This window comes from Leptinotarsa decemlineata, unplaced genomic scaffold (genome assembly GCF_025532065.1).
Source record: "Leptinotarsa decemlineata unplaced genomic scaffold, Ldec_3_MD MMD2_tig00001719_RagTag_RagTag, whole genome shotgun sequence".
Taxonomy (NCBI): Eukaryota; Metazoa; Arthropoda; class Insecta; order Coleoptera; family Chrysomelidae; genus Leptinotarsa; species Leptinotarsa decemlineata.
In genome coordinates, this window is record NW_027412569.1 from 10,094,952 (window position 1) to 10,120,856 (window position 25,905).

The 25,905-nt window shown below is 36.1% G+C and overlaps 1 protein-coding gene across 7 annotated transcripts in view; it reads right to left on the bottom strand.

Moving 5' to 3' along the window:
• Nucleotides 1-1,035: 1,035 nt before the first annotated feature.
• The window catches only part of Pde8 (Phosphodiesterase 8), a 219,236-nt gene continuing 194,366 nt past the window's right edge, over nt 1,036-25,905 (bottom strand). For all 7 annotated transcript variants that reach the window (XM_074176480.1, XM_023167837.2, XM_074176482.1 and 4 more), the window contains 12 exons: nt 25,760-25,817; nt 17,167-17,334; nt 12,399-12,619; nt 12,073-12,265; nt 11,829-12,011; nt 11,666-11,755; nt 8,596-8,844; nt 7,522-7,738; nt 5,883-6,049; nt 4,654-4,942; nt 4,195-4,374; nt 1,036-1,350 (listed from right to left, as the gene is read on the bottom strand). In XM_074176480.1, coding sequence (XP_074032581.1) covers nt 4,208-4,374; nt 4,654-4,942; nt 5,883-6,049; nt 7,522-7,738; nt 8,596-8,844; nt 11,666-11,755; nt 11,829-12,011; nt 12,073-12,265; nt 12,399-12,619; nt 17,167-17,334; nt 25,760-25,817 — 2,002 coding nt within the window. In that variant the 3' untranslated portion in view covers nt 1,036-1,350; nt 4,195-4,207. The remainder of the gene's footprint in view (nt 1,351-4,194; nt 4,375-4,653; nt 4,943-5,882; nt 6,050-7,521; nt 7,739-8,595; nt 8,845-11,665; nt 11,756-11,828; nt 12,012-12,072; nt 12,266-12,398; nt 12,620-17,166; nt 17,335-25,759; nt 25,818-25,905) is intronic.

Here is a 25,905-nt window from a genome sequence, read left to right on the forward strand (position 1 = left end):
TAAGATGGGAAGGCGGGAGGGTATAACACGCTAACTATCCAGAAGCAAGACTGTTTTGAGAAATAGATGTGTTTCAGTAGAGTTTTCGAAAAATCCAACAGATGGCGCCACTTATGTATAGCTACGAAATATTCAGTATGAATGAATAAGTTGCCATAGTTAAGATGGGAAGGTGGGAGGGTATAACACGCTAACTATCAAGAAGCAAGACTGTTTTGAGAAATAGATGTTATGTACCTGATTGATTCTGAAAAAAAATTGAAAAACACCCCCTTCTTCTTTGAGGAATCCACTACACGGGGCGTGGTGAGGGGCATTATATAGACTAATGATACGCACAAAATGGTAGTAAGATAGTTACGCCATCTATCGTAGATTTCGAGAAAAAATCTATTCTTCAAAAATTAAATCATAAAATTACTTCCATCCAGTCATTCATTCTTCAGATGACACCACTTATAGTAAACGGTGAAATGTTCAGTGTGCAGGAAAACGTCGTTATTTTGAGTCCAAATTTAAGAATTTATTTGAAACAAAAATTGGAAATTTTCATGTTTGAATCAGAGAACTTTTTTGAAAATTCAATAGAGGGCGCCTCTTATGACTGGCTATAAAATATTCAGTATGAATGAATACTGGATAAGCGAGAGAGCAACCATCTGAAAAAAAAACTGTCTTAGGAAAATTGTTCTGGAGAGTGGATATTCAATATACCTGACTATTAAAAAAATTGAACATCCTCCCCTTTATCTCTGAGAATTAAAAAAAAGCCGAACGAGGCGGGAAAAATTTATACACTAATAATAAGCACAAAATAGTAGTCTGACAATTACGCCATCTATCGTACATTTTGACAATTTATTCAAAAAAGTGAGTTTGCCATTGTAAACCTGTCCAACAGATGGCGCCACTTTAGCGTTGGAATGTGAGAAATTAAAACTGAAATTATATCAATTGGGGCACCATCATTCTGTAATACACTAATATTTGCTTTCTTTATAATGAATTGTGAAGGCTGGTGAAAATAAACACAAGTTATATAAAACATCTTTTATTTCATCCATGGACACATATTTCACATTCATTTATATATTTTAATTATATAAATATAAAACAGTAAGAACAGGAAGGTTTCATAGTTGAAATATATATATGTCGATAATAATTTAAAAAAAACAAAATAGTATGCACGGCCAGCGTGCATAGTATATAGCGTGTGTAAATATACAATATATTTAGGAAGGTACATTTATTCATTCTGATTCGGCGACAGGATCCACGCTTATCAGATTTCATTCAGTTTCTTGAGTAAAAAATAATGTCTTAAGTCACTGTTGTCCAAACTGTGACCTGCAACAGAGAAAATTACTGTAAGAAAATACATTTTTTTATTATTTACGAAACTATTATGACTCGGAAGTCAAAATTTCCAATGAAATCCGAACAGAAGTAGCTTTCAAAAAGTACATATAGTCATAGAGTATACACAATATAAAAGTCTGGATACTTCGCTGACCTTCGCTCGTTTGAACTCTGTATTGGATAGTCAGATCAACAACAAATACCGCAGAAACATTTGGGAGATAGAAAGACGAGTCCATGAAAAAAAAACGACAAGTTTCGATATTTTATCGGCACTGATATTTTAGTGTTGGTGTTGCACCTTCTCTCTTCAGTTTTACATTTCAAGTTTCTGTAATTATTCTCATCAGCTTCAAGTTTGCTCTCTTTTATTTTATAAAACGAATTAAATACTGCCTGCGAACAGAAATAATTCTAAACTTGAAATCTAAGATTTAATTTTTCCAGAATGTGATAAAATGGAACCTCATCGTTTTTCCACTTGACCTCATTTCAATAACAATAATAATAATAAGTATCAGCACAAACTTTGACAGATCTAGTCATCGGAACTGTCGGGGAAGAACAAAGTTGCTGCAAATATGCTTGCCGTTCCAATCTTACTCTACTCGTTTGGAGTAGTGAAGTGGACTCGGGAGGAGCTGTATCAACTCGACGTGAAGACCCGAAAAATAATGCATCTCTATAGGAGTTTGCATCCCAAATCGTCCGTTCCACGGCTATACTTCCCCCGACAACAGGGAGGCCGTGGACTTTTGAGTTTGGAGTGTCTACATGACAGAATTGTACTGGATACAGTCTGTGAAGTCATCAGGAGTTCGGATCCCCTTCTCTGCATGGTCCGTGACCATGGGAGAGCAGGAATTGGAGCATTTCTCTTTAGGGCAGCTGCCCTAGCAGCTGATGAACTCGGTTTAGTTGTCGACACTGAACGAGGTGACCACAACTCTGTCACCGAGTTGGAACTCGTTCAGCAAAGAGCTCAGATAAAAGCCGCAGAGATCACCTTACTTCTGCGGAACCACAAGGATAAGCCAATGCATGGGGTCTTCTTCAATAACATTGGAGACCTTGGCTATGAAGGCGCCTGACGTTCGATTTTCTCAGTTCGAGTAGGCTGAAGACGCAAACTGAGGTTCATCATGGCTTGCCAGGATGGTGTCTTCAACACCTTAGTCTACCGCAGTCGCGGGATGCGTATAGAGGTTCCTGACACAAGGTGCAGGGTCTGCCAAAAGGCGCCCGAGATCCTAATGCACTTGCTATCAGCATGTTCAGCATATGCGGTCAGGGCCTATATCCATCGAGATAACGCGGCCCTAAGAGTGGTATATTACCACCTACGGCACTCTCACGATATTGACGAGACACCGGTGTTGCCCTACGCTCCGAGGGATATTGAATCCGTTGCGGAGAACGAGAAGTACCGAATTAATTGGAACTATATATTCATTCCCCACCCTCAGGCTTATACAAACTAATAACCCTGATGTAGTTCTTCTCGACTACCAGAGCAAAAAGATATTTGTCGTGGAGTTTTCAGCTCCAGGCAAGACGAATATCGCCAGAAAAGAGGAGGAAAAACGGATAAAATATCGAGATTTTCTCTTCGAACTCCGTAGACTCTATCGAGACCACTCTGTCAAGATGGTTGTTCTGATTATTGGAGTCCTTGGTGAAATGATGTCCTCTCTACTCTCGAATCTTAAAATCATACCGGCTTGCCGCACTAAGGCAGAAATCTTAGCCGCACAGAAGGCTGTCATTCTTGGCTCGCTGCGCTTGCTCAGGGCACATGATTATCGTACCCAATGATAACTTACCCCACGGTGTGGGGAGTGGTCATTGGTTGATAATGCTGGCGCGCCTTCCCGAATGTATCGGGGCTTAAGAGGATAGGGCCTGACCAGCGCATACTTCGAAAAAAAAAATCGTCTTTATCATCTCCTAATACATTTTAAGCAAATTAATCAGGTACAGTTCATTTATTATAAGATAAAAGGCGAAGTTCAATTTACTTGATGACAAGTCATCATTCAATTGCTCCTGTTCGATTAATACAAAAAAAATATTCTAATCATCAGCTTTCAACGAAGGATCCATTTTGATTACGATTCTCCGAGATTTCCGTAATTAAAAGCCCATTTAACAACTACCCACGGTAGCGCGAAAAGAAATGTTCACTGGTAAGTGTTAAACTCATGTGAAATCCACTACTGAAAATCATTTGGATTGGAGCTGATCTCCGCTCTATTTTTTTTTGAGAAAAAATAGAAATGAACATAATTCGATTCAAGTATGATGTAAAAATGGAATTTTTCAGAAGAAACAAATTTCACTATACTTCAAAGTATCATCCTGAATTAAAAAAAAAAAATTGAGAGGACTTACGGAATTCCCAAAATAATTAGTATAGAGAAAAACCAAAGCGCATGTCAAGACAAAGCACTCAAATAACCATAAAGTAGATATATAGTTCAAGCTGGTTGGCCCTCATTAGTACTGTGTAGTCAAGTGCGAAGATGGGCTACACTTTGAATTACACACATGTGGATTCATTACCATGAACATACCTTTGTAGTCCTCATGTTTTTGTCTGGCTCTTGTTGCTGAATGTGCATGTGTGTTTCATACAACCAAATGTCGCTCATCCTTACACATGACTACACCGTAACGACGAGAGCTCGGGAAAAGATCTACTGTGATTGAGAACATTTCAACGGAAAAGGGATACAGAATATTTCAACTTTGGGGATAGAAGTTCGAGATGCAAAATCAAATTTCACAAAACTACGTTCTCATCCGGAACATCATCTACAGCAAGATACTTACGGGTAAACTTTGATCAGTCAGACTTGGAAGATGGTTTCGGGGGAAACATGGGAGACATTAGAGGAGTGCTCTGCAACTTCTGTATATCCGCCAATGTTGTATGACCTTGTTCGTCCAATTCCTTCCACCGAATATAGTTCTGCCTCATGTAAGTCAACAGTTCCGGCATATCGATGAATGCTGAAATGGAAAATCAAATCAAGTGTCAAATTACCCCACAACACATAAATAATGTTTTTCACATCCATCTTGATGAACTTTCGATTTTAGACTACTAAATAAATAATAATTGTATTATGATAAACCGTAACACTAATAATAAGTACCTAGTACACGTAGTATTCAGAAACAAATATTATATTTGGTCCCACGTTGGGCGCCATATTCGCAAATTTTCACATGCAAACTTTACACTCCCAATCACATATAAAAAATAAAATCGTCTGCAAAGACTCTTACCGTTCCACGCTTCAAACATATCGTTGATGATATAATCGACGAAACCGATCTGCGACTTGGGTATCGAGCATGTGTATCTGTCGAACATGGGCATGACGACTGGCAGGCCTTTTGTTTTTTCTTCGTCCGTTTGATGGAAGTATTCCTCCGTTATCCGCCTCGCCCACTCTACGCACAGCCTCAGGGGGCGGGTGGGGTTCGAAACGTCGGAACACTTGATCATCATCCTCTTGACGAGCGTTACGTTTTCGGGGAGAGAGAGCGGCGCAAAATCCGTGTTTATGTCGCTCTGGAAAACATACAGAAAATTAAGTACCGTGAAATTGGCTCATTTGGAAGACGTCGCTCCATTCAGGAAATGGAATAAAAATTAATTGGATTGGATAAGCCTTATTGTACAGCAACATCAACATCATTGAAGGTTTGCCTAAGCGACACATGTAGTTTTAAAAACACTTGACAAATAACTCACAGCTGAAAGGTTTATTTTACACATTCCTCTAAATCATTTGATTAAGTGAATGAGACACCCTCTCATGTAAATTAGAAAGATACGGTAAATAGGGGTGTCGCATAATATAACAATTTCGTTTCAGATTTGAGACCCATTGATATTAGAGTACCTCAAAGTTCAATTCTGGGGCTCACCTCATTCATAGCTTATATGAATTATTTACTAGACTCCATGAAATAACTCAGCTGATGATACTAATCTTGTTTGTCACTGATAATGTTTTAAATGTTTCAAAGCAAGCTTTCTTAGTGTACAAAAATTCATATGAGTAGGTATCTATATGTACAGGTCATGTCTGAATTTAGACTAAACAAATATGATAAAGTTTAATGTGACTCAAACATTCAATATTCATTTTCAGAGCCATTCTAACTTGAAATACCTCATGATGTACAAGGGGATCTCTTCCGAAGCTCTAGAGTATTATAAAAAAGTTCTTCCTTTTATGGCTAAAAGGAAATCATGTTGAAATGTATTTGCAAACTTTGCATTCTAATGAAATGTGTCTTGTTTCAGTTAAAAAATGAATCTCAGAGGAAATTGATCGTATTTAGTATCAGCAAAATATTCTAAAAATCTCTACCACAAAAATAAATATCACAATGAATGCAGTTTTTTCATTAGGTTACCTGAAATATAATGTTGGACTAGCTAAGGAGGAGGAGAGTATCTCAGAAAATATAGATTTCAAAGCGTAGTTTCATATTTTACCTACCTCCTGATCTGATGAAGACGATTTCGAGCAGAAGACGTTGACGAATTTGGCCAGATGTTCGAAATGTTTTGTCATTTCAGTTGCTAAAATCATATCTATAACATTCGATCGAGCTATCTTATACGTCTCTCTGTCCAAGTTTTTGAAAATGTTTATTCTTTCGTCACCTGAAAAAGTAACAGTTTACTCATTGGTGATCAGTGAAAATCATGATCTGAATGTTTTGTATATACTAGTGCATTTTTTACTCTTTGAGGATTAACTTAACAGCAATGCAATGAACTCATGACCGATTGTGCAAAGTTTGTGAATGATGTCTGTCAACTGCTGTTGCTTAGAGAAAACATTGACATTATATTCGGAACGACTGAGACCGATCTTGCACACAACTAAGATATTCTTCGTCAGAGTGTATGCAAGGACTTCGTGTTCTCTCGAAGGTTGACAAAAAAGGTATAAAAATTGATAAAACAGAAAAGAATATGAGCATACGCATATCTGAATGACGTAATATCACGCTCATGGTCAATATAACAAGACGATCGAGCAGATGAACCGCCACTGTCAAGTCCAACAACGGTGTGACGTCACCCGGCGCTACAATAAGGTTAACGGAAGAACACATGTGTGTACTTGTTAAAATACGCGAAAAACATACTTTCATGTAGCATACTATTCTTCCACAAGTGAAAAAGGAAGACAAGACACTTTACATTTGCGGCAATCAAAGAATACTCAACTTAAGTGGCAGGTGATAGTTCGTTACAATATATTTGGCAAATGACAAACAATTGTTCCATATATTTTTCACCTGAGTATTTCCAGAAACAAGAAATTAAAATTCACCGATATTATTTCATTCAGCAATCAATAAAAAGGAAATCATGCATTTGAAATTAATGAAATCCATGTAGGATATTAAATCATCTGAAATATCATAGGTTTCATTCAAACACTTCACAATATGAAAATACCAACTTTATAGAGAAAGGAAAATACAGATTAAAAACAAGTGTGCTCTCGAGATTAATAGTCGACACTACCAATTAGTTGCATGTTGAATAACATTTGAAAGTCACTTTTTCGACATGTCACTTTGTCCAAAATGACCAATTTAAAATGATCTATACGAAAACCAGATGCTGTACCGTCGTGATTACGTTCCGACATCCATTAAGTTATTCAACGTTCGATTTTATTATACCAATTTTGATGTTATTCTAAATAACCTATAAAATGCAAACATTCTACCTGAAGCTATAATTTCAGAAAACAATATCCTAATGTTAAAGTAAATGGCAATGGATTCTATTAAGGACTCTAACGAAGATAAAATTCGAGTTGTCATTAGGGTATATGCAATGAAAAAACAACCAAGGTTCTAAAAAGTTGATGAATCTCTACTCCCGACAAAATGGCACAAGCAATCATGCATACATGCATCATCAAAGGAAGTTAGTTAACTCTCATTTCATACATTCGTAAAATGTGCTTCGAGTTGAAATTAAATATGCATGACGATTCTATAAGTATGAGTCGCTACACCAGTGTATATGAATAATGATTTGTACAGTTACAAACAAAGTTATCAAGTCTGTGGGTCTAAAAAAATACTTGAACTTCTCCTTGTAATTCTTACCTAGCGTGAGCTTGAACGTTAGCGCAGCATGGTGAGACTCCAAGACGGTGACGTCATTGTAAAGAATGGCCAACGGATTGTCCGAATTCGATAGGAAGGCGCTCGACTTCCCAGGATGGTCTAAATCATGGGCTGCTGCGGCTATCAAACTCGTAGCTTCGTCTAGAGGCTCCATTATGGACTTCATCCTCTCTTTATCCAAGAATCCAGCTGTCGCCTGAAACAGAACACCAAAAATCTCAATAAGAAAGTAGGAACACACAAAGTAGGGATATTTTTCAAATCCAAACAGACAACTGTATTCACGTGTTCGAATTTAGTGACGTCAGAACTCATGAGTCGATGGCAAGTGTTAGATTTTTGCACTTTGGAATTAAATATCAGGATGGTTCAACATCTGTGGGAAAATATCTATGGTTTTATGGTCATCCAACAATTTTTTATTAGCGTTGTGTTGGATAGTGTTGTAATGCTTGTTTTGTCACTGCTTTTAAGTTTTGAGTTCTTCAGTACTGAATAAAATTAAGTTGTGCAATTTTGCTGTTTCTGTGAAGAAATTCTTCAGAGAAATACGTCATTTACAAAAACTGTGAATGACGTTTATGAAAGTATCACTTTGTCTACGCAAAAAAAGTGTTTGGTGAATGTACCTATGTATAATGAATATAATTTACAAGATACTCTGTTGGAAGCATCATATGATACCCACGATTTACGGCAAACGACTAGTTTGTCTCGCAATACATCTCGTCCAAAGTGATGACCTCGTTAATATTCAGCTTGCACGAAAATTACCATGAGAATCTTGGATAAAAGAAATCGAATACGGTAGAAAAGAGAAGAAGTTGAATACGAAAAAAATTACGAAAGAGGATACAATGCTGCTAGTTAATTGGAGAATCATGGAAATTGACAGCTGAAGGTTCTGTGAGGGATCATATGAATGTGTAATGAGATATAATGAATAATCATGTGGGTGACTAATAGGTATGATGAAACCAGTTACTGTTGACAGAATTTTGAGTTGTTTGAGTTATAGCATTTTGTAGATACCCGACGGACAATAATACTCACTTGCATAACATCGGCCGCGTGCGTGGAGTTGTGGTATGAGTTTTCCATGTGGTAGTTGGCCTCAATGACCGTCAACCAGTTGAAGAGGGTCTTCTCGTCGCAATTCAGCACGCTCGCCACCTCGAAATGGTTGAAGAGAGACATACCGAGCTGCGTCAGCGGCCTTTTCTTCGTCAAGTCTTCCAGCCTGAATATGTCGAAGTCCCATGACAAAGAGTGTTCTAAGAGCTCCTTCAACGCTGCAGGAGCCTGTAAAAATTGTAAATTTAAACCATTATATGATGAAAAATGAAGGATTCAAATGATACGAACACAAATCACTCATTAGGTTATGATAAAAATATATCAGTTAAGTAAAGATATCAGACTTGAGAAAAATATGTTTCTGGAAGCAGAGGAATGGCAAAAAGTGTTACAGAGTGTTTTTTAATGATCGACAGTTACCAACACGCATTACTTCTTCACTTTCTCACCAGGAGGGCCATTTTAATAGTTTTTTGTGACTAGTCATGACCTCTAAACCCGGGCGCCAAAAGTTAGGCGCCATTCTATCGAAGCTAGCAACCATCCAAAATTATTCTGGAGTTTTCAACTAATTCATAAAATCAATTACATGACTGTTTTCCAATTTTCCAAATTAAATAACATTCCTCGTAAACGAATTGATCTTTTTTAATTTGTTGGTGCGCTTTATAAACCGAAAATCATTCTTATATATTAAGTGCTAATCTATTAGGAACAACAAACGTCAACGTTATTCGATCGAGAATAATATTGATAGAATTCTGAATCGATGTTTTGAAGATAATGTTTATTAGAGTTTCAATTGAAACAGATTGTCATCATAGACATTTAGGTGAGATCTTTCTGCGTTAAGTTATTTAGGGGTGGGTGTGTATGGGGTGCAGGTGGAATATAACTGGACTGGTTTTCTGTGAGACAAACGTTACGAGCCTCAGAGTCAAACGCCATATTGTCGAGACGCCCGCCATCCCCCTTCCACATTCCATCCTGTTGGACGACACTAACTCACTCAGTTGGGCCACAGCATTAGTTCGTGTCGTAATGTATATCTGCCGCTCATGATAAAATGGTAGACGTTTTAACGTCGAAATGAAATTTCAACGGAAACTCGCGTTATCAACTGACCGGATAGTCTTAGTTGCTGAGGCCATTGAATTGAAAAGAAGAAGAATTGGAACTCGGAGAATCCGCATCACATACCTATTGTCTCTTACAGGGAGTATATGGGTATGAATGAATGTGGTATATATGTTTCAAAGAAAGACGCTTGTTTTTTTTCGACACACATGCAATTCTATTAATAGGGGAGCCCAAGCGGGGATTTCGGGATTTACCAAAGCGCGGTAGATTAATTTACAGGGGGATACCTTGTACCCGGTTAAATACCTCCACCAAATATGAGCCCCATATATAAGGCCGCCTGTGGGGGATAAAGGATCAGATTAGAAAAAAAAAAATTGATCATCTGAAATTCTCGAGCGCGTCAGATTAAGGTAGGGTGAGTTAATTACCTGCTAAAAAGTGTATATTCCAGTAATCTGACAATTTGAGAGTGACGTAGAGAAAGGGGGGGGCAGCAAAGTTGTAAAAAAATAACATTATTTCGACATTCTCGAGCGTAGCAATTTTTTTTTTATTTTGAACGAAATAATTCAAGGATAACGACAAATATATAATCTGACGATTTCCGCAAGCCGAAATAACAAAAATTTGTCGATAAAGTTTAATGCCTGCAGCTATTTCCTGTTCACTTTTTCTATATCTATTACTCTCTCACTCCGTCCCCACTTTGAATTCTGTTGCCATGACGCCATCACAGCTGATCACAGAGACTCGTTTGTGATGAAGATGAAGATGATTAATTAATCAATTAATTGATGGATGTAGCCGTTAGTACGTGTTAGGAAATCGTAATGAAGAAAAGAGAAATGAAACTTTCTATGTTTTTACCACTTTTATTTGTAACTAACGTTACTGCAGTTACTGCAGGACATTTATACTTATACACTTATACAACATATAAGGACATTTTCAAACTTATACAATATATAAGGACATTTTCAAACAAGGTCGAAACTGCAGTGACGTTAGTTACAAATGAAAGTGGTAAAAACATAGAAAGTTTCATTTCTTTTTTCTTCATTAATTATTCAATTGATTATAAAAAATTAAATGTATTTGAGCATGTTAAAAAATTATTTTCTTATAAATACAAGTATTCTTCTTAAAGCTGTTCGATAATTTAAGTTCAATAAATTTTTAAAAAATGGAAAAAAAAATATTGTTTTTGTCAGATTAAACGAATCTCTCTACATAATCGTCAGATTATGAGACGGCACGCCTAAAACATAAAGACGAACCATATATATCTTAATCTGACGCGCTTGAGTATTTCAAAATGGCGATTTTTTTTGCACATTATAATATGGGCGCAAGTTTGCGTCAAATCGAAACCGTCGGATTATTGAATGAGAGCTTTTTTTGTTGCACTTAACACCCCTTAGAAAATCTGACACGCTCGATTAATTATTTTTTCTTATCACTTTTAACCCTTACGTTCAACCACCCACATCATGCAAACGATCAGATTAACATACCAACATTGACATTGATGCTATCACTATCTGACGCACTCGAGTATTTTCATGCAATAGTATTTTTTTACATATTTAAAAATCTATAGCCGCTTCCGCCACCGATAAAAAGGTATATATTATATAACATTTCAGGTTGCAAAGCTTAGATGATAAGCTTTGCAACCTAATATGTCTCAATGACGCTCGAGTAAATCCCCCTTTTGCATCGAGGGCTCCCCTGCTATATATACAAATTTGGTTCCTGCAACAGTGAATGAAGAATATTGACTTGAGATTCTAGTCATTCTCCGTGAGCCACCATTGCTGAGGAAAAACACCACCTGGATCTGGCTCCGTGTGATTGGTTTATGTTCCCGAAAGTGAATGAATCATTGAAAGAAACCATGTTAGATACAGTGGAAGCTATGAATGAAAAGAAGTCGTAAATTACAGTTGGCGATCGATCTTACCTTATGTATTCCCGGCCTGGCCGGCCTGAAGACCGAAGAATCGTTACTGCTTCTCCTCGACGACGCTGACAGCGTCGGTTGAGGTGTTTTCTGTGAAAAATTTACGGAATCTAAATCATTGTTTGAAAAGAGGTCATACATATAACTGAGTAACGGATATTACCGATAGCAGCGCCGTGATCAGATCTGAAACCACCGGCTCGTCGAGCTTCATCCGAAAGTCCTCTTTCACGTGCGTAGAGTACAATTCGCAACTCTTCAGGATATCTTCGACTCTGTCCAGTAATTGGATTATTTGGGGGTTCTGATTGGCACCTTCTCTGGCTTGATCTATCAGACTTATTACCTGAAAACGACGGGGAACTAGTCATAAAAAATCATAAATAGGGAAGAAGCCTTGCATTTACTTTTGTTATCGGCCCTTCTATCGGCAACGAATTCAACTTGGCCAGCGACGTCCGCCTCAAATAGTCGCTACCGACGCTCCTGACGTCTGTCGATCCCCTCCGAATAGAATGAATGCTGCCTCTTGATTGAGCTAGAACATTCGTCGTCTCCGTATACCCCACATCAAAGACGAGGATGAAATGTGTTGGCATCCTGAAAAAAAAGTGCCAATTCCATTCTACCCATTATATTCACGATAATATATTATATAGACGATTGATCAAAGTGGTCCTAGTACGGTACCTTGTGGTATTCCATCCTTTGTGAGAGTTGGTTTGCAGCTTACCTTCCGTAACAGCAGAAAGACGCCGCTTTACAAGTGGTCGTTATACTATCTAACGATTTCCGTTTAAGAGTCATGTGTCCGCTCCATTCTTTGCCTCTGAGCAAATAAGATCCCATCAAGCTGATCTGCATATAGTCGTTTATGATCTGGTCGTGAAGGGTTTTTCCTAAAGCGTCTTCCTGCCGTAGGCCAAGTTGTTTTTCGCATGCTCGATTGATATACTGAAAAAGAAAGGGGTGCTTAACTGATGAATCGATGTATTCTAAAAACACTTTATTGTGTGATTTTCACTAGACAGATGTCTAGAAAAGGAGAAATGATTATAAGGAACCAAAGACATATAACTGAACGTACACATTGAAAAACTGAGCAAAAGAGAAAGGTCGAGAATGGAAAAAAAAGGAAATAAAAAGTGAGATCAATGGGGTGAAAGACGGAGGAAAAGAGAACAAAAGACTGTTTTTGACGAGAGTTTATATTTTCTACATTCAGAAGTGTTTTTAAATCAAATTTAGACCGAAGAATATCAAGCTCATTATAGATTAGTTTAATGTATAGTCGAAGTAACTGGTGTTGTGCATAGTTAAAGCTGTCGGCGATCTCACTAGCCAAAATAAGCAATACAAAGAAATAAAGCCGATGCCAACTAGTCCACGTGGACTACAGACTTGGCGGTTCGAATCGGTTGATTTTTACTAACCGAGTTTTAAGATTAGCTGAAGAGAGTTATATAATTGAATTTGTAGTCATGTTACGGTGACGAATAGAATGCGAGGATGGTTATAAGAGTCGTGTTGTCAATGTTCAGTTCCGGAACTGATCGCGATTTGAGTGTTGAAATTCAATGTGGCGTCCTTGGACAAGTACTAATGGTAATAACGAGTGTGATAACACCTCATCAAAGTACCGAATAAAAATTCGAGGAAAGATGAAATACAAAGTTTTTTGATGGATAACAATTTGTATTTTGAAAATAACTATACCAAAAACCAACTACTTGAAGTTTAACAGACAAAAACATTTGAAAAAGTGTATGCCCTTGAGAATATTGCTGAAAAGTATGGACACACCATACTGAGACTTCCCCTCTATTGTTTTGTTTTGAATCCCATCGAGTTGATTTGGGGAAAATTGAAACAAAGCATCCAAACATCCAAAATTATAAGGTTATATAGAGCTAATTAAAGAAGTATCTGAAATTATCGAAGAAGACTGCCAGAAAAGGGTTGAAAAAGTGATTTTAGTTGAAAAAGACTATATGGAGATTGGACACTTCAATATTAATGGTGGAAATAAACTCGTTATTGATTTAAATGACGACAGTGATAGTGAAACAGAAAATATGGAAGAGGAATCATCAGAAGCTTTCGAAGAAAGTTAGTGAAATGTTTTTAAAGCGATGGATTGTGTATATATGTGAGTAAGTAGTATTCAGAAGTATTTTCAATTATCACCCTGTTATTTGAATCTCTACTTTCTCACTCCCTATATAAACGAAATATTTATTATATATACTATTATATACAGAGTGACCCATTTGAAAGCGGGCCACCTCTCTAAAACTGTTATTTATTATCCGATTCAGAAGTTTTTTTTTTCAATAGATAGAGCGTCAATAGTTCTATTAGAGTGCTGTGAAGTCGAAATATAAATAAAATTTTCAAGGCCTACTTCGAATTTTTTTCAAGGTCAAAAATCCAAAAAACATACTAGCGATTTTTTTATATGAAATTTGACGACGCCACTGGATTTGTGATGCTTTCAAATGGTTGTGACTGAAATTTCAAGATGAAATATGTTTTTTTAACAGAAATATAGCATAAGTAAAATCTTTATCACTTTATCTAAATATTTCGAATTGTCGTCATATTAAATCACAATATTATTAATAATATCGTTTAAAATGCTCTTTCACGTCGTTAGCAGTCGAGCTTGTAAACAGCAGTTATTCAAAATGGTGTCAAATTATGTTTCTTTCAAACAGAACTCCATAAAGTATAGAAGATAGTTATGTCCATCAAAACACTGCAGTTTTTTTGTCATCAGAGAAATGAAATATACATCTTTACATCAAATAGTAATCAATATTCAATAATCAATAATAACCAATACTGATGAAATAAATGAACTACAACAAAAAAATGGATTGAGATGAGAGTGCCCAGACATTAATTTCCGTACTTTGTAACTAATTTCCGATTTAATTCGATACGTTTATTCTACCATTTTCTAATGCTAACTAATCATAAGATTCGATCAAAATTCGATCATTGGTTTGGGGTAACATTTATGCAAGCCTGGTCTTATTCTTTCACGCAGTTCCTCTTTGGTGGTTGTCAGTTATTCCGAATATCTACATATCTTGGTTTCATTCAAACATGTTTGGGATGCCACATTTCGAAAATATTATTTTTATTAGAAGGCTTTGAAAGTTAAGTTGCCGTGGAGATGACAAGTCATTAAAATAAAAGACGAAAAGACACAAATTTGTCAGTATTAATAGTGAAGTTTATAACTCTTCAAGTACCTACACTAATAAAGAAGTATGGCAGATAATTTGACTTTGCAGGAGAAAATTGAAATAGTAAAACTTCGTGGTAACAACGACAGATCCGAAAGGGAAGTATGTAGAATTTTCAATAACATGCATCCGGAGCGTCGAAATATTAGCAGAGCTACAGTTGGAAGAGTAAACAAAATTTTCAATCAGTATGGAGCTGTTAGTAAACATATCCTGAAGAATATTAATACTGTACAAAGGCAGAGACGAAATAATTCTGAACGAATTCGAAATTATTTTAATAATAATCCGAAAACAAGTGTGAGAATTGCAAGTTTGGACATCAACTTACCGCGTGAAACAATAAGGAGAAATCTTAGGAAATATAATAATATGAAGCCCTTTAAACCAAAGTTTCTTCACACCTTAGAAGAAGGCGATAATGAAAAGAGGATGGAGTATAGTTTATGGGCTCAAGGAGAATATCTAAATAACAGGAATTTTCTGAAAAAAATTTTGTTCAGTGACGAGGCAACATTCACAACCAATGGAACAGTTAATTCTCAAAATTCAAGGTACTGGACGGAAGAAAATCCACATTGGATAATAAATTGCAGAAGACAGTACTCCCAAAAAATAAATGTTTGGTGCGGAATATTACATACCAGAATAATTGGCCCCTTTTTTTTTGAAAACAATTTGAATGGTCAAATTTTTTTGAATTTTTTGAAAAACGAGTTTTCCAACGCTATGGATGAACTTCCACTAGCAGAAGAGGCCCATATTCTATTTCAATTAGATGGCTGTTCCATCCACAATAGCAGGATTGTTAGAGATTGGCTGGAAGAAAATTTTCCTAATCGGTGGATAGGGCGAAATAGTTCACTGATTGAGTTTCCCCCCAGATCCCCGGACTTGACTCCACTTGATTTTTTTTTATGGGGCACCGTTAAGGAAAAAGTATACAAAACTCGCCCAACGAGCAAAGAGGAACTGCGTGAAAGAATAAGACAGGCTTGCAGAGATATCACCCCAAATCAATTATTGAATGTTTTGGTTAACATTAGAAAACGATATGATAAATGTATCGAATTGAATGGAGATTTGGTGGAACAGTCCAAAATTTAATGTGTGGGCATTGTCATGTTAATACATTCTTTTGTAGTGGTTCATTTATGGTTTTAATATTGATAATTATATTATGATATAAAGATGTGTATTTCTATTCTTTGACAACAAACTGCAGTGTGCTAATAAAGATAACTATATCGCACATAAAGTTGTTATGTTCTGAAGAAGTATTTCAAACCATATTATTTACAAAATTGTTATTTAATATACAACTATTTGAATTATTTTGACAGTGATTGGTATATTTTACTTATGCCATATTTCTGTTAAAAAACATTATTTTATCTTGAAATTTCAGTCACAACCATTTGAAAGCATCACAAATCCAGTGGCGTCGTCAAATTTCATATAAAAAAATCGCTAGTATGTTTTTTGGATTTTTGACCTTGAAAAAAATTCGAAGTAGGCCTTGAAAATTTTATTTATATTTCGACTTCACAGCACTCTAATAGAACTATTGACGCTCTATCTATTGAAAAAAAAAACTTCTGAATCGGATAATAAATAACAGTTTTAGAGAGGTGGCCCGCTTTCAAATGGGTCACTCTGTATATTCTTATCAGAATCAGAAATGATTATTGAATAACGGAATTAGTTAGCTCCCAACTATATTATTAACGGGGAGCTGTTAGGGGGTAGGTTGCAGTATATCGTTTACTTGAACTATACCAGTTCGACTGGGGAAGCAGCTACTATGTAACAGAAGTTGTTATTGTGAAAATTGTTCGCTAATAACTTTGAGACTACTTCACTCCTGTGAGAAAAATTAAATTTTCAACTTCTCAGACACCCTGTACACAAGTGTGTTTTCAATTTTCATCAATGATCGTATTTTTCAACAAACAAAATTTGTCTCCTTCAGAAACAAGAAATTGTCGGTCCTTTTGTCGTCCTATCTACCACGCCACGGGAGGTACAGCTACCGTACTGAGTCATGGTCGGTGGGAGAAATCATATCTGCGTAAAGTTTGGGTCGGTGTATGACATATGTTTATGCAATTTACTTTTAAACTCCATCACTAACTGAATACGGTCCTGAATTTGGATGTTTGCGGTTCGAATATTCTAACAGACCGATAACAGATTTCTACAAATCTACTGCACGTCTACAGCTGAACTGTATAACTTTGTATTTACCTGTAACTTATAGCTGTCGTCGGTAATGATAACAGCGTCCTTGCACTTGTCCAGCGCGGCGTAGAGTCCTTGGCAGGACGCGTGCTGTGCCATCGGACGGACATCGCTGTGCCTCAGCAGGATGAGCTCATTGACGCAGGCCACCAAGTTGGTTGTCTCCACAAGACACTGTCGGCAAATCAGGGAAAATAAATTATGATGCAGTATTTCAAGAAGGAAAAAAAAATTACACTAAAACAGTTGTGCGAGAACTTTCTATTTATTAATTTATCAACGTTGGGATACGAACAGAACAAGTTCCACCATCCACTAAATTACAATATGTTTTCTAAATCAACGTATCAAAACATATATGATGTACGAACTGTAAGGCCATTTACCAAGGTAGTCTCAGAGGTATCTGGCCTGACCCAGAGATGGCGGTAGTTGTTTAAAAAATATTACAGTATTAGAAAGTACACAATCTATAGAGCAAATGTTTCAAGTTTGAAGACGCTGCGTTGTTTAGTATTTGTTTGACAGCTATCAATAGCGAACTTTTTCGGTGAATTTGTGAAAATGGAGAAAATCGATCATCGTCATGTGGTACAATACATTTATTTGAAAGGCCCAACCAATATAAAGGCTTAACTGGATTCTCCTCTGGGTGAGTCTGCTTCAAAACAAACTAATTTATTGTGGTGTTGTAAAAAATGAAAGATGTCATGGACAGATTAATAAATAATTTAGGATTGAGCACAGTCCTACACTGGCAGATTCAGTCAATCCACTTTTCAATCACAAAAATAGAACATATTCGTATAATTCTTTATGAGAATCACACAGTAGATTGTTTAGTCGAGACAATTGAAAAAGTTCAACACGTTACATTACGTTGAAGACTCGAGTGTGGGTGGTGAAATAAAAAGAAAATGTTCATATCTTTCTCTGCACACTGAAGACCAAATTGCTTCTGACTTTCCAGTTCCAATTTCGTTAATTCTTTTCTCTTCAGTAAAACGAATGAGCAATGGGGAATGTTCCCCCTGACGAAAATCAAGTAGTTTTCATAAAAGAACATTTTAAATTTATCATTCCAACCTGTTTCTTTAAAACATCATTTAAATACTTAAAAAAGAGGAATGAAATAATGCATTCAAGATTTAAAGGGATTCGTTTCTATTTCACCATTTGGCAACATCGGTTATAGCTAATAAAGGACAATGAATCTGTTACCTGTATGAGACAAACAAAGATGGCATATTTCAGAGGCGTGCTGTTCTGTTTACTTATGTTCCGAGTTCCGAGACATTCTGTGACATATGACATTTTGTGCACCTAACCTGTCTTCCTCTATATAAATAAATAACAAAACAACTGTTGTTTATGTGGATTGTGGAGGTGGTATTGAACTATAATTTATATTTTGCCTTGATTGTTGATTCATAAAGATAATTTTCCTTTTTTAAATTAGAATATCTAGGTACGTATAAATTATTTCAACTTGATATAGGCGCTGTTGCCAATACGTAAATTAGAAACAAATCTCTTTAAAAATTGAAACCCAACATTTGAAAGATCAATTTGAATACTTCTAGAAGTGAATTTGAAAAACTCATGAAATAAACTCAACTTTATCTTGTTCAAACTTGCATTTGCTGTAATAACCCAAATTGAGGAACATTCCCCATTGTGCTTTTTCCGAAAAGATAATTATTCTTAATGTATATAACCCTCTTATACATCAAAATCCTACGCATACCGTTAATATTCCGATGGGAATACATTCGAAATCCAAAATATATGAACTCAAGAATTAGAGGAAAGCTGTGAAATCACCGCAAACTATTTTCAGCAAGAAAAACTGTGATTGTTTAGGTTAGGTTAGGTACAAAGTGAGTGGGTCTATTCAACCCTCCACCGCAACCCGCAAGGGTTTATTGTGGCTCACACCTAATAACACTCGACCAAATAAACCCAGTTTATTAACGAAGCCGATTAGTTTGAATGGTGAGTGGTCTTTCACGTTCGGCTCTGCCGAACTCTAGAAACCTGATTCCTGTCCCCAGCGGGGCAGGCACAAAGTATATGCTCTGCTGTTTCATCTTTTTCCAAACAGAGGCGACACACACTGTCTTCCAAAAGTCCGAGACTCTGCATATGATGATTCAAATGGCAGTGACCTGTAAGAAGGCTTGTTAGACATCGTAGTTCATTCCTACTGCAGTCCAACAACTGTTTGGTATCAAGCTTCGAAGGGTGAATAAACGGCTTGGAGTGAGCCAATTCTGGAAGATTCTGCCAGAAGTTCATAAATCTTCTTGCCATCCAGGTGTTTAATCTTTATTTGGCAAATCCTGAAGCGTCAATATGGTCTGGAATCCAGACCAAAACAATCTGTTAAGTCTTCCTATCGAGGAGAGTCGTTTTTGGCAGTTTGCTACCAATTTAGACTGTCATTGTTAAAGAAAACTACAGACTTGCCATTAGAAGAACAGTACATTAATTTTATTTTAAGAAAGAAATACCGACCGATGATCAAAAAATGTCTTCAATGGTAGGCAGAAAGAAATTGTGGAATTAAATTTATGTTGGGGAAACAAACGGGAAAATTGCTGTCAATCGGAATTTATGACTGTATTTACCTTTGTAGCAAATCAAAAAGATATTGAAGCATTTGATTTATGTCCCGTATTATATGACAACAGTTTCCACTCAAAGAAAAAATATAAAAAAATTGATTAGATTTTCTTTTACTCAGTCAAACAATGTACTTATGTTCATTTAGGAGCCTTGTGCTGATCAATCGATAAATCCGACATTTTCTGTATTTTTTTTTTCTCAAAACAATGCATGCTTCTACGAAATTCATTTTAAAACTGACGTTGAACAACTATTCAGTTGATACTGGATACTTAAAACAAACGCTGGCACATTTCAACCGAACAGGTTATTCAATCACCGACACTAAAAAGTTGCCAGTGTGAGGCTAGCTGAAAAAAGTGAGAATTGTACTATTTTTCAGTGTAGGGACTGTTAAATCTTTGCCAATCATCTTTTTTTATCCTGCTTATCAAGGGCTGGTTAACGGAAAAACGTTCTGAAAGAAATCAATGGACAAGCTCCATTTTCATAAACTCATCGTGAAATTTTTTGTAACAAAATAAAATATCCATTGTTGATCCACTGATCCACATCTAAATAAATATACACAAAGTCAAAATAGAGTTATAACCATTGGGGTTTTGGAACCTGGTTCTTACAAAGAAAATCTTCGATTCACACCCTTCTTCACCCACACTGAAGCACATGAAAGAAATTTCTTTGTCGAAATTTCCAAGGTCATAACCACAAGGATCTTCAATGCTGTATTTGAATTAAAATTATTCACTTCAACTGCCAAACAGTGTATACCGCGTTCAAAGACAACTCACGCTCAACAGCAAACTTCCCGGTTTCAAACTTCCCAAAAATATGTAGACAATTCTCTACTGAACTCAGCTTTGATGTCTCCAGGTTTTCACACGCACCCCCGACAAAGCTACCAGTCCAAGTGATAAAGGAGACGAGCATAATACACGAATTTTACCCTGCCGACTTAGATAATGAGTGAAATGTTTATGTTTGTACTTCGTGAACAAATTCACCCGTATTCGCTGACTTACAGTACATCAACTAATTTTCATCTGACGCGATGTAGAAGTTTTGAATGATAACTCCACAAAAGCTTCCCGAGTTCAAGATAAGTTCAGACTTAAAGGGGAAATGATATCAACATAAATGGTGGATTTTGCAAATTCAAACTGTGTCTTACGATAAACTGAATATAATATAATTTTCCATTTTTTTATTCACTTTATCCAAAGTCGAATCAACCTCCAGGGTTATTAGCGACTGAACAATGCATCACTTGGAGTCTCGTAGTGGCCGTGGTAGTGGACGTCCGTCCACAAAGAAGGTAAGCGGATGCCCTGTGCTATCGTGGGGCTCTTTTTTGTGTTGTGATAGTCCATTGTAATAAATACTGAAATGTGTGAAAGTTTTTAAAAAGTGAGTTTAAGGGCCCCTTTATTTACGCCGGTATTCAGGCCGGGGTGATTCGGAAAACCACGTAAAGGGGCCATGTATGTGAATTCAAAAATTAGAAGGTCTCTGGAAGAGGATCGACCCAATAAATATATGTTAAAAAATCAAAAGGACTCCTGAGCAGGAGGCGACAATAAAAAAGTACTGTGTTTTTTATTATAAAAAGTGTGACAAAAAAGGGGTGGCAGCAGTGCTTTGAGCAAGACCGCTACGCCCTCCCCCGACGAAACTTCTGTCAAATTGATGTCTATTTGATAGGAGGCGACTGGACAAATGCGCCCGAGTGGGAAGCAACATCCATTGATTTAGAGAGAGAGACAGAGAGAAGGCATCAGTTGTAGGGGTATTATATAAGGTTGAACAAGTTGATTTTCAAAAATTTTCGCAATATTTTCAATATTACACTTAGTTCCTAATGCGTTGTTAATTGGAGCGTTAATTCGTTAGAATATAGCACACGTTTTGTTAAGGTACCGTCAACGGTCACGGGAGAGTCGCACACTTCACACATAGAACTGGTGTCGCCGGTGATTAGGTATCCATGGGTGAGAACAGTGTGGCCTATAGACCTGTCCGAGATGCTGTCAAAATCAAATCAAAATGGCCGCCTGTAGGCACACATGTTTGTTCTAATGGAAAGAAAACTAGAAGAGTCTATACTCAACTTGTCCTTGTGAGAGATTGTGTTGCTGCTTGCTAAAATTCGTTGTTTGAGGCTGATTTTACATGTCAATCGTCCTTCATAACATAAAATCATGCCTACAACGTGTTGTGTTGTAAATTGCGGAAGCCGTGGGTGTCGTGAATGGATGAACTTTTACAAAATACTAAGTGAATTAACTTTTTGCGCATAGAGAGGACTTGAACAAACTTCCAAAAAGGAGACGCCAAAAAAGGAATACACGCTATCAGAAGAAAAGATCTCACAGAAGTCAAACTTAAATACAGTAGAGTGTGCAGTAAACTTTTTTGTCTGGAGAAAAATTTATGGAATATTTGATTTTCATAATCAAATGATATTATAGCAAAACCATCCGAGTTGAATGACGAAAATAGCCTGACTGGGTTTCATCTTTGGCAATGGGCTATGGAAATGATGGAGTGGTTCGTAAAAAAGGTCATATCAATTCTGTCAGAGAAGAAAGAGCAAGGAAAAGAAGGAGACACCTGATAGAAGATATATCTGAGGTACAGTAACATTAGATTTTGTTTAATTTCATCAAGGTATTGGTTTATTTTGTAGGAAGCTCCTGATGAGATCGAAGATGTTGAGTTATTGGAGGCACAATCAAAAGAAAATGATAAAAGAAGCAACTAGAGCCATTGCACATGTCAGGATTCATGTAGGAAGAGTAATAGGTTGCATTCATCAAAAATGTAGGATTCTATCAGATTATGTGCCAATTTCTCTGCTTGTTTGTGGTGAAGATTATACGATCTTTGATAAAATAGTGACTGTGTGTTGTGGATTGACGAATATCTGCCCACCAATAGAATCTAGGAGTTAGATTGAATTTATGATAAAAATCTCATGAAATTGTTTTTGTAAATTGTATATACTTAGTCTAGATTTATATTTTTGTTCCAACTGTCGTGATATGTTTTATTTTATTGTATTACGTACAACTAGAATTTTTAAAAAAATTGGAAAATCATATTTCAGATCATGGAGATATTCAATTGGTGCGTATGTTAGAAACTAGATTTCGTTAGTATATAGAATATTTTCTTGTCCAAACACTTTTATTAAAAACAGCCATCATAATTATTTTCACAGCTTCCAATGATAACAAAACAAGAAAAAACTGTGAAGTACATATGTCATTGTACTCATTGTGTGCCTACAGGCGGCCATATTATTCGAGAATTGGTCACGTGTTTTGGACATCCTTATTCGCAAGCGAGATATTATAACCTACTCTCTACTTGTTTGGGAGATGTATCCATGTAGTACGGAATCCCACTGCAAAATTAGTGTAGGAATAATGTAGACAATCAAAACTTAATTTTGAAGTCATTTCATAAGCAGGATAATCAATTTTTCATAAGGTGCCAATTAATAATTACCCGCCAGTACTATTAATAAAATATTAATTGACTTTTAGAAATAAATTTCGTTTACATCTCGAGGAAATACAGCCTACAGCATTTTAGAATAGTGTATTCGAAAGATTTGAAAAGTCACAGTTGCTGCTGATTGTTCAGCCGCTACCTTTACGCAGCCAGGTTAAACAATTATGATTTTGTTTGAACTTTTCGTTCATTATGTATATTTATTTCATTTACACTACATTAAATTTAAATTTTTCCTGTACTTAATTTTATAAAGGTGCTTGTAAAAAAATCCACAAATCAAAGTTTCCTGACTTTAAAGATGTTAGGTATTGAAAATAAAGTGACAAGGACGCTAAATACCAGCTGTACCCATTGCGCATGCCTTGATAAATAGCGTTCTCAACCAACGGTCTAAATAGTTGGAACGACTCTGATTAAATGCTCCAAAAAAAAGTGAACACATAAAATAACTATAATAAACTAGCGTCATTCACATCTTGACATCAAAGTTTGATTACATCTAAAACATGTTGTACACTTTGGCAGACAGTAATGTCGTCGATTTTAAAATATAGTTTCAGATCGTCTGCAAATAGTAGGCTAGGAATAATCAAAGCGATTGCCAAGTCATTAATAAAAATAAAAAATGAAAGAGGTCCAAGATTGGAACTTTGTGGTACCCCAGATGTAACTACGTACTGGGCCGATTTGAAAGATTCATATTCGACGAATTGTTTTCTGTTAACTAAATATGATTCAATTAGAGTAAGCAGTTGGTTAGAGAGTCCCAATTTTGTCAATTTGCTGAGAAGAACGTAATGGTCTAATTGATCGAAGTCTTTTTGAAAGTCTAAATAAACAACATCGACTTGTTTTTGCTTGTCCAGGTACGTACAGAGATATTGATTTAAACATGTAAGATTTGTCATACTACATGATCTCAGAATTACTAGGAATAAAAATTGACGTGTTCTTTGAAATTCCCGATTACACGTCCGTTTGTGACTTACAGGGGGGTCAAGTTTTCGATGGAACGTCCTGTATTTCACAATAGGTAAAAACAACATTCAACACCGCATGAACAACTGAAATAAACTAATTTCAACTTGAGCACGTTGAACATAAAAGTTGGTCACTCCAATATCATAAAATCTTTATTACTCCTCCGCCCGCTCTTTGACATGTGTGTCCAAATCAATCAAACTAGTACAGACGTAAAATAATATTACGGTTATTGAACCGTAATGTTTTCAATAATTCAATTGGAACGGCTCTGTTGATTTAGGTCCTTGATTCATTTGCCAACAATAATAATAGCCCGCAGACACCTGCCAATCTCGTGTCAGTGAAAATCCATCTATTTCATCAGCGCACTTAAAATTAAAGCCATGTTTTTTTTTTCTAGAATGGCGATCGCGCATATTTCACAATATCGCCCTTATCGGCAGCGGTTCCGGATTTTTCATTTCCACACACCCAGCGGAAGATTTTCAGCATATTTATGGGCAGACCTTCAAAACGCTACCAGCTCCGAATTACAATGAAGCGACACGGGGGATTATATTGAGTTCGTGCAGATTCAAATATGCAGACGAGATGTCTCTATAATATAGTCATATTCCCAACTACCTTGAGATCGACATTTTTTTAATAAATGAGGTTCAAGTCACACCCGACAAGGGTGTGAGGGTTATATTTTCCTTCTGCCCTTACATTTTTCCTTCCGAAAAAACGTTGCCCGTTTGAATTGAATCTAAACTTATAAATAGGGTGTCAATTTGAAAACTTCCTTTCCACCCTTAATATCTTCCCTTAGAATTTTAAAAGGGAAGGGGGATCAAGTGGCACATTATTTTGATTGGCGTTCAATTCTGCTTCCAATGGTACCCTGATATATATATATATATATATATATATATATATATATATATATATATATATATATATATATATATATATATATATATATATATATATATATATATATATATATATATATATATATATATATATATATATATATACATATATAGTCACTAATTACATATTGACTAATTACATGTGTAAGTTTAGAACGCTATTTTTCGGAAACTGCTCATCAAGAAATAAAACGTCAGTGTATCATTGGAAGCAGAATTGATCACCAATCAAAATGATGTCCCTATTGACACCCATTTATGATTTCAAGGGTAAAATCTACTCCTCTTTGGGGGTTGAACCACGAGGGTTACAAATATTCCTTGAAAGTGTCCCCTTTGGCTATGAAGTTACCAGTTTTTTCGATTCCTCATATTATTTGCTGGAGGAAGGCAAATAATACAACTAAAAACGAGAGACGATAATATTTTTAAAACAGGTATTTGATCAGAGAAGAGGATTCTAACATCACTGTTGATATGAATATTTTAGCAAAAATTAGGCAACAGTTTTACTAAATTTGTCAGATGAATAACGTTGAAAATGAAAAACTTACCCTGTTGAAACCAGAATCCAGTAGAGACACTATCGTACTGTCATCTTTCTCGAATGCACTGTAATATAATGAACATCAATAAAATGTGGAATGTTACGAAACTAGAAATTGTCAACTTCGCCACCAATAATAAAAAAAATGTTGGA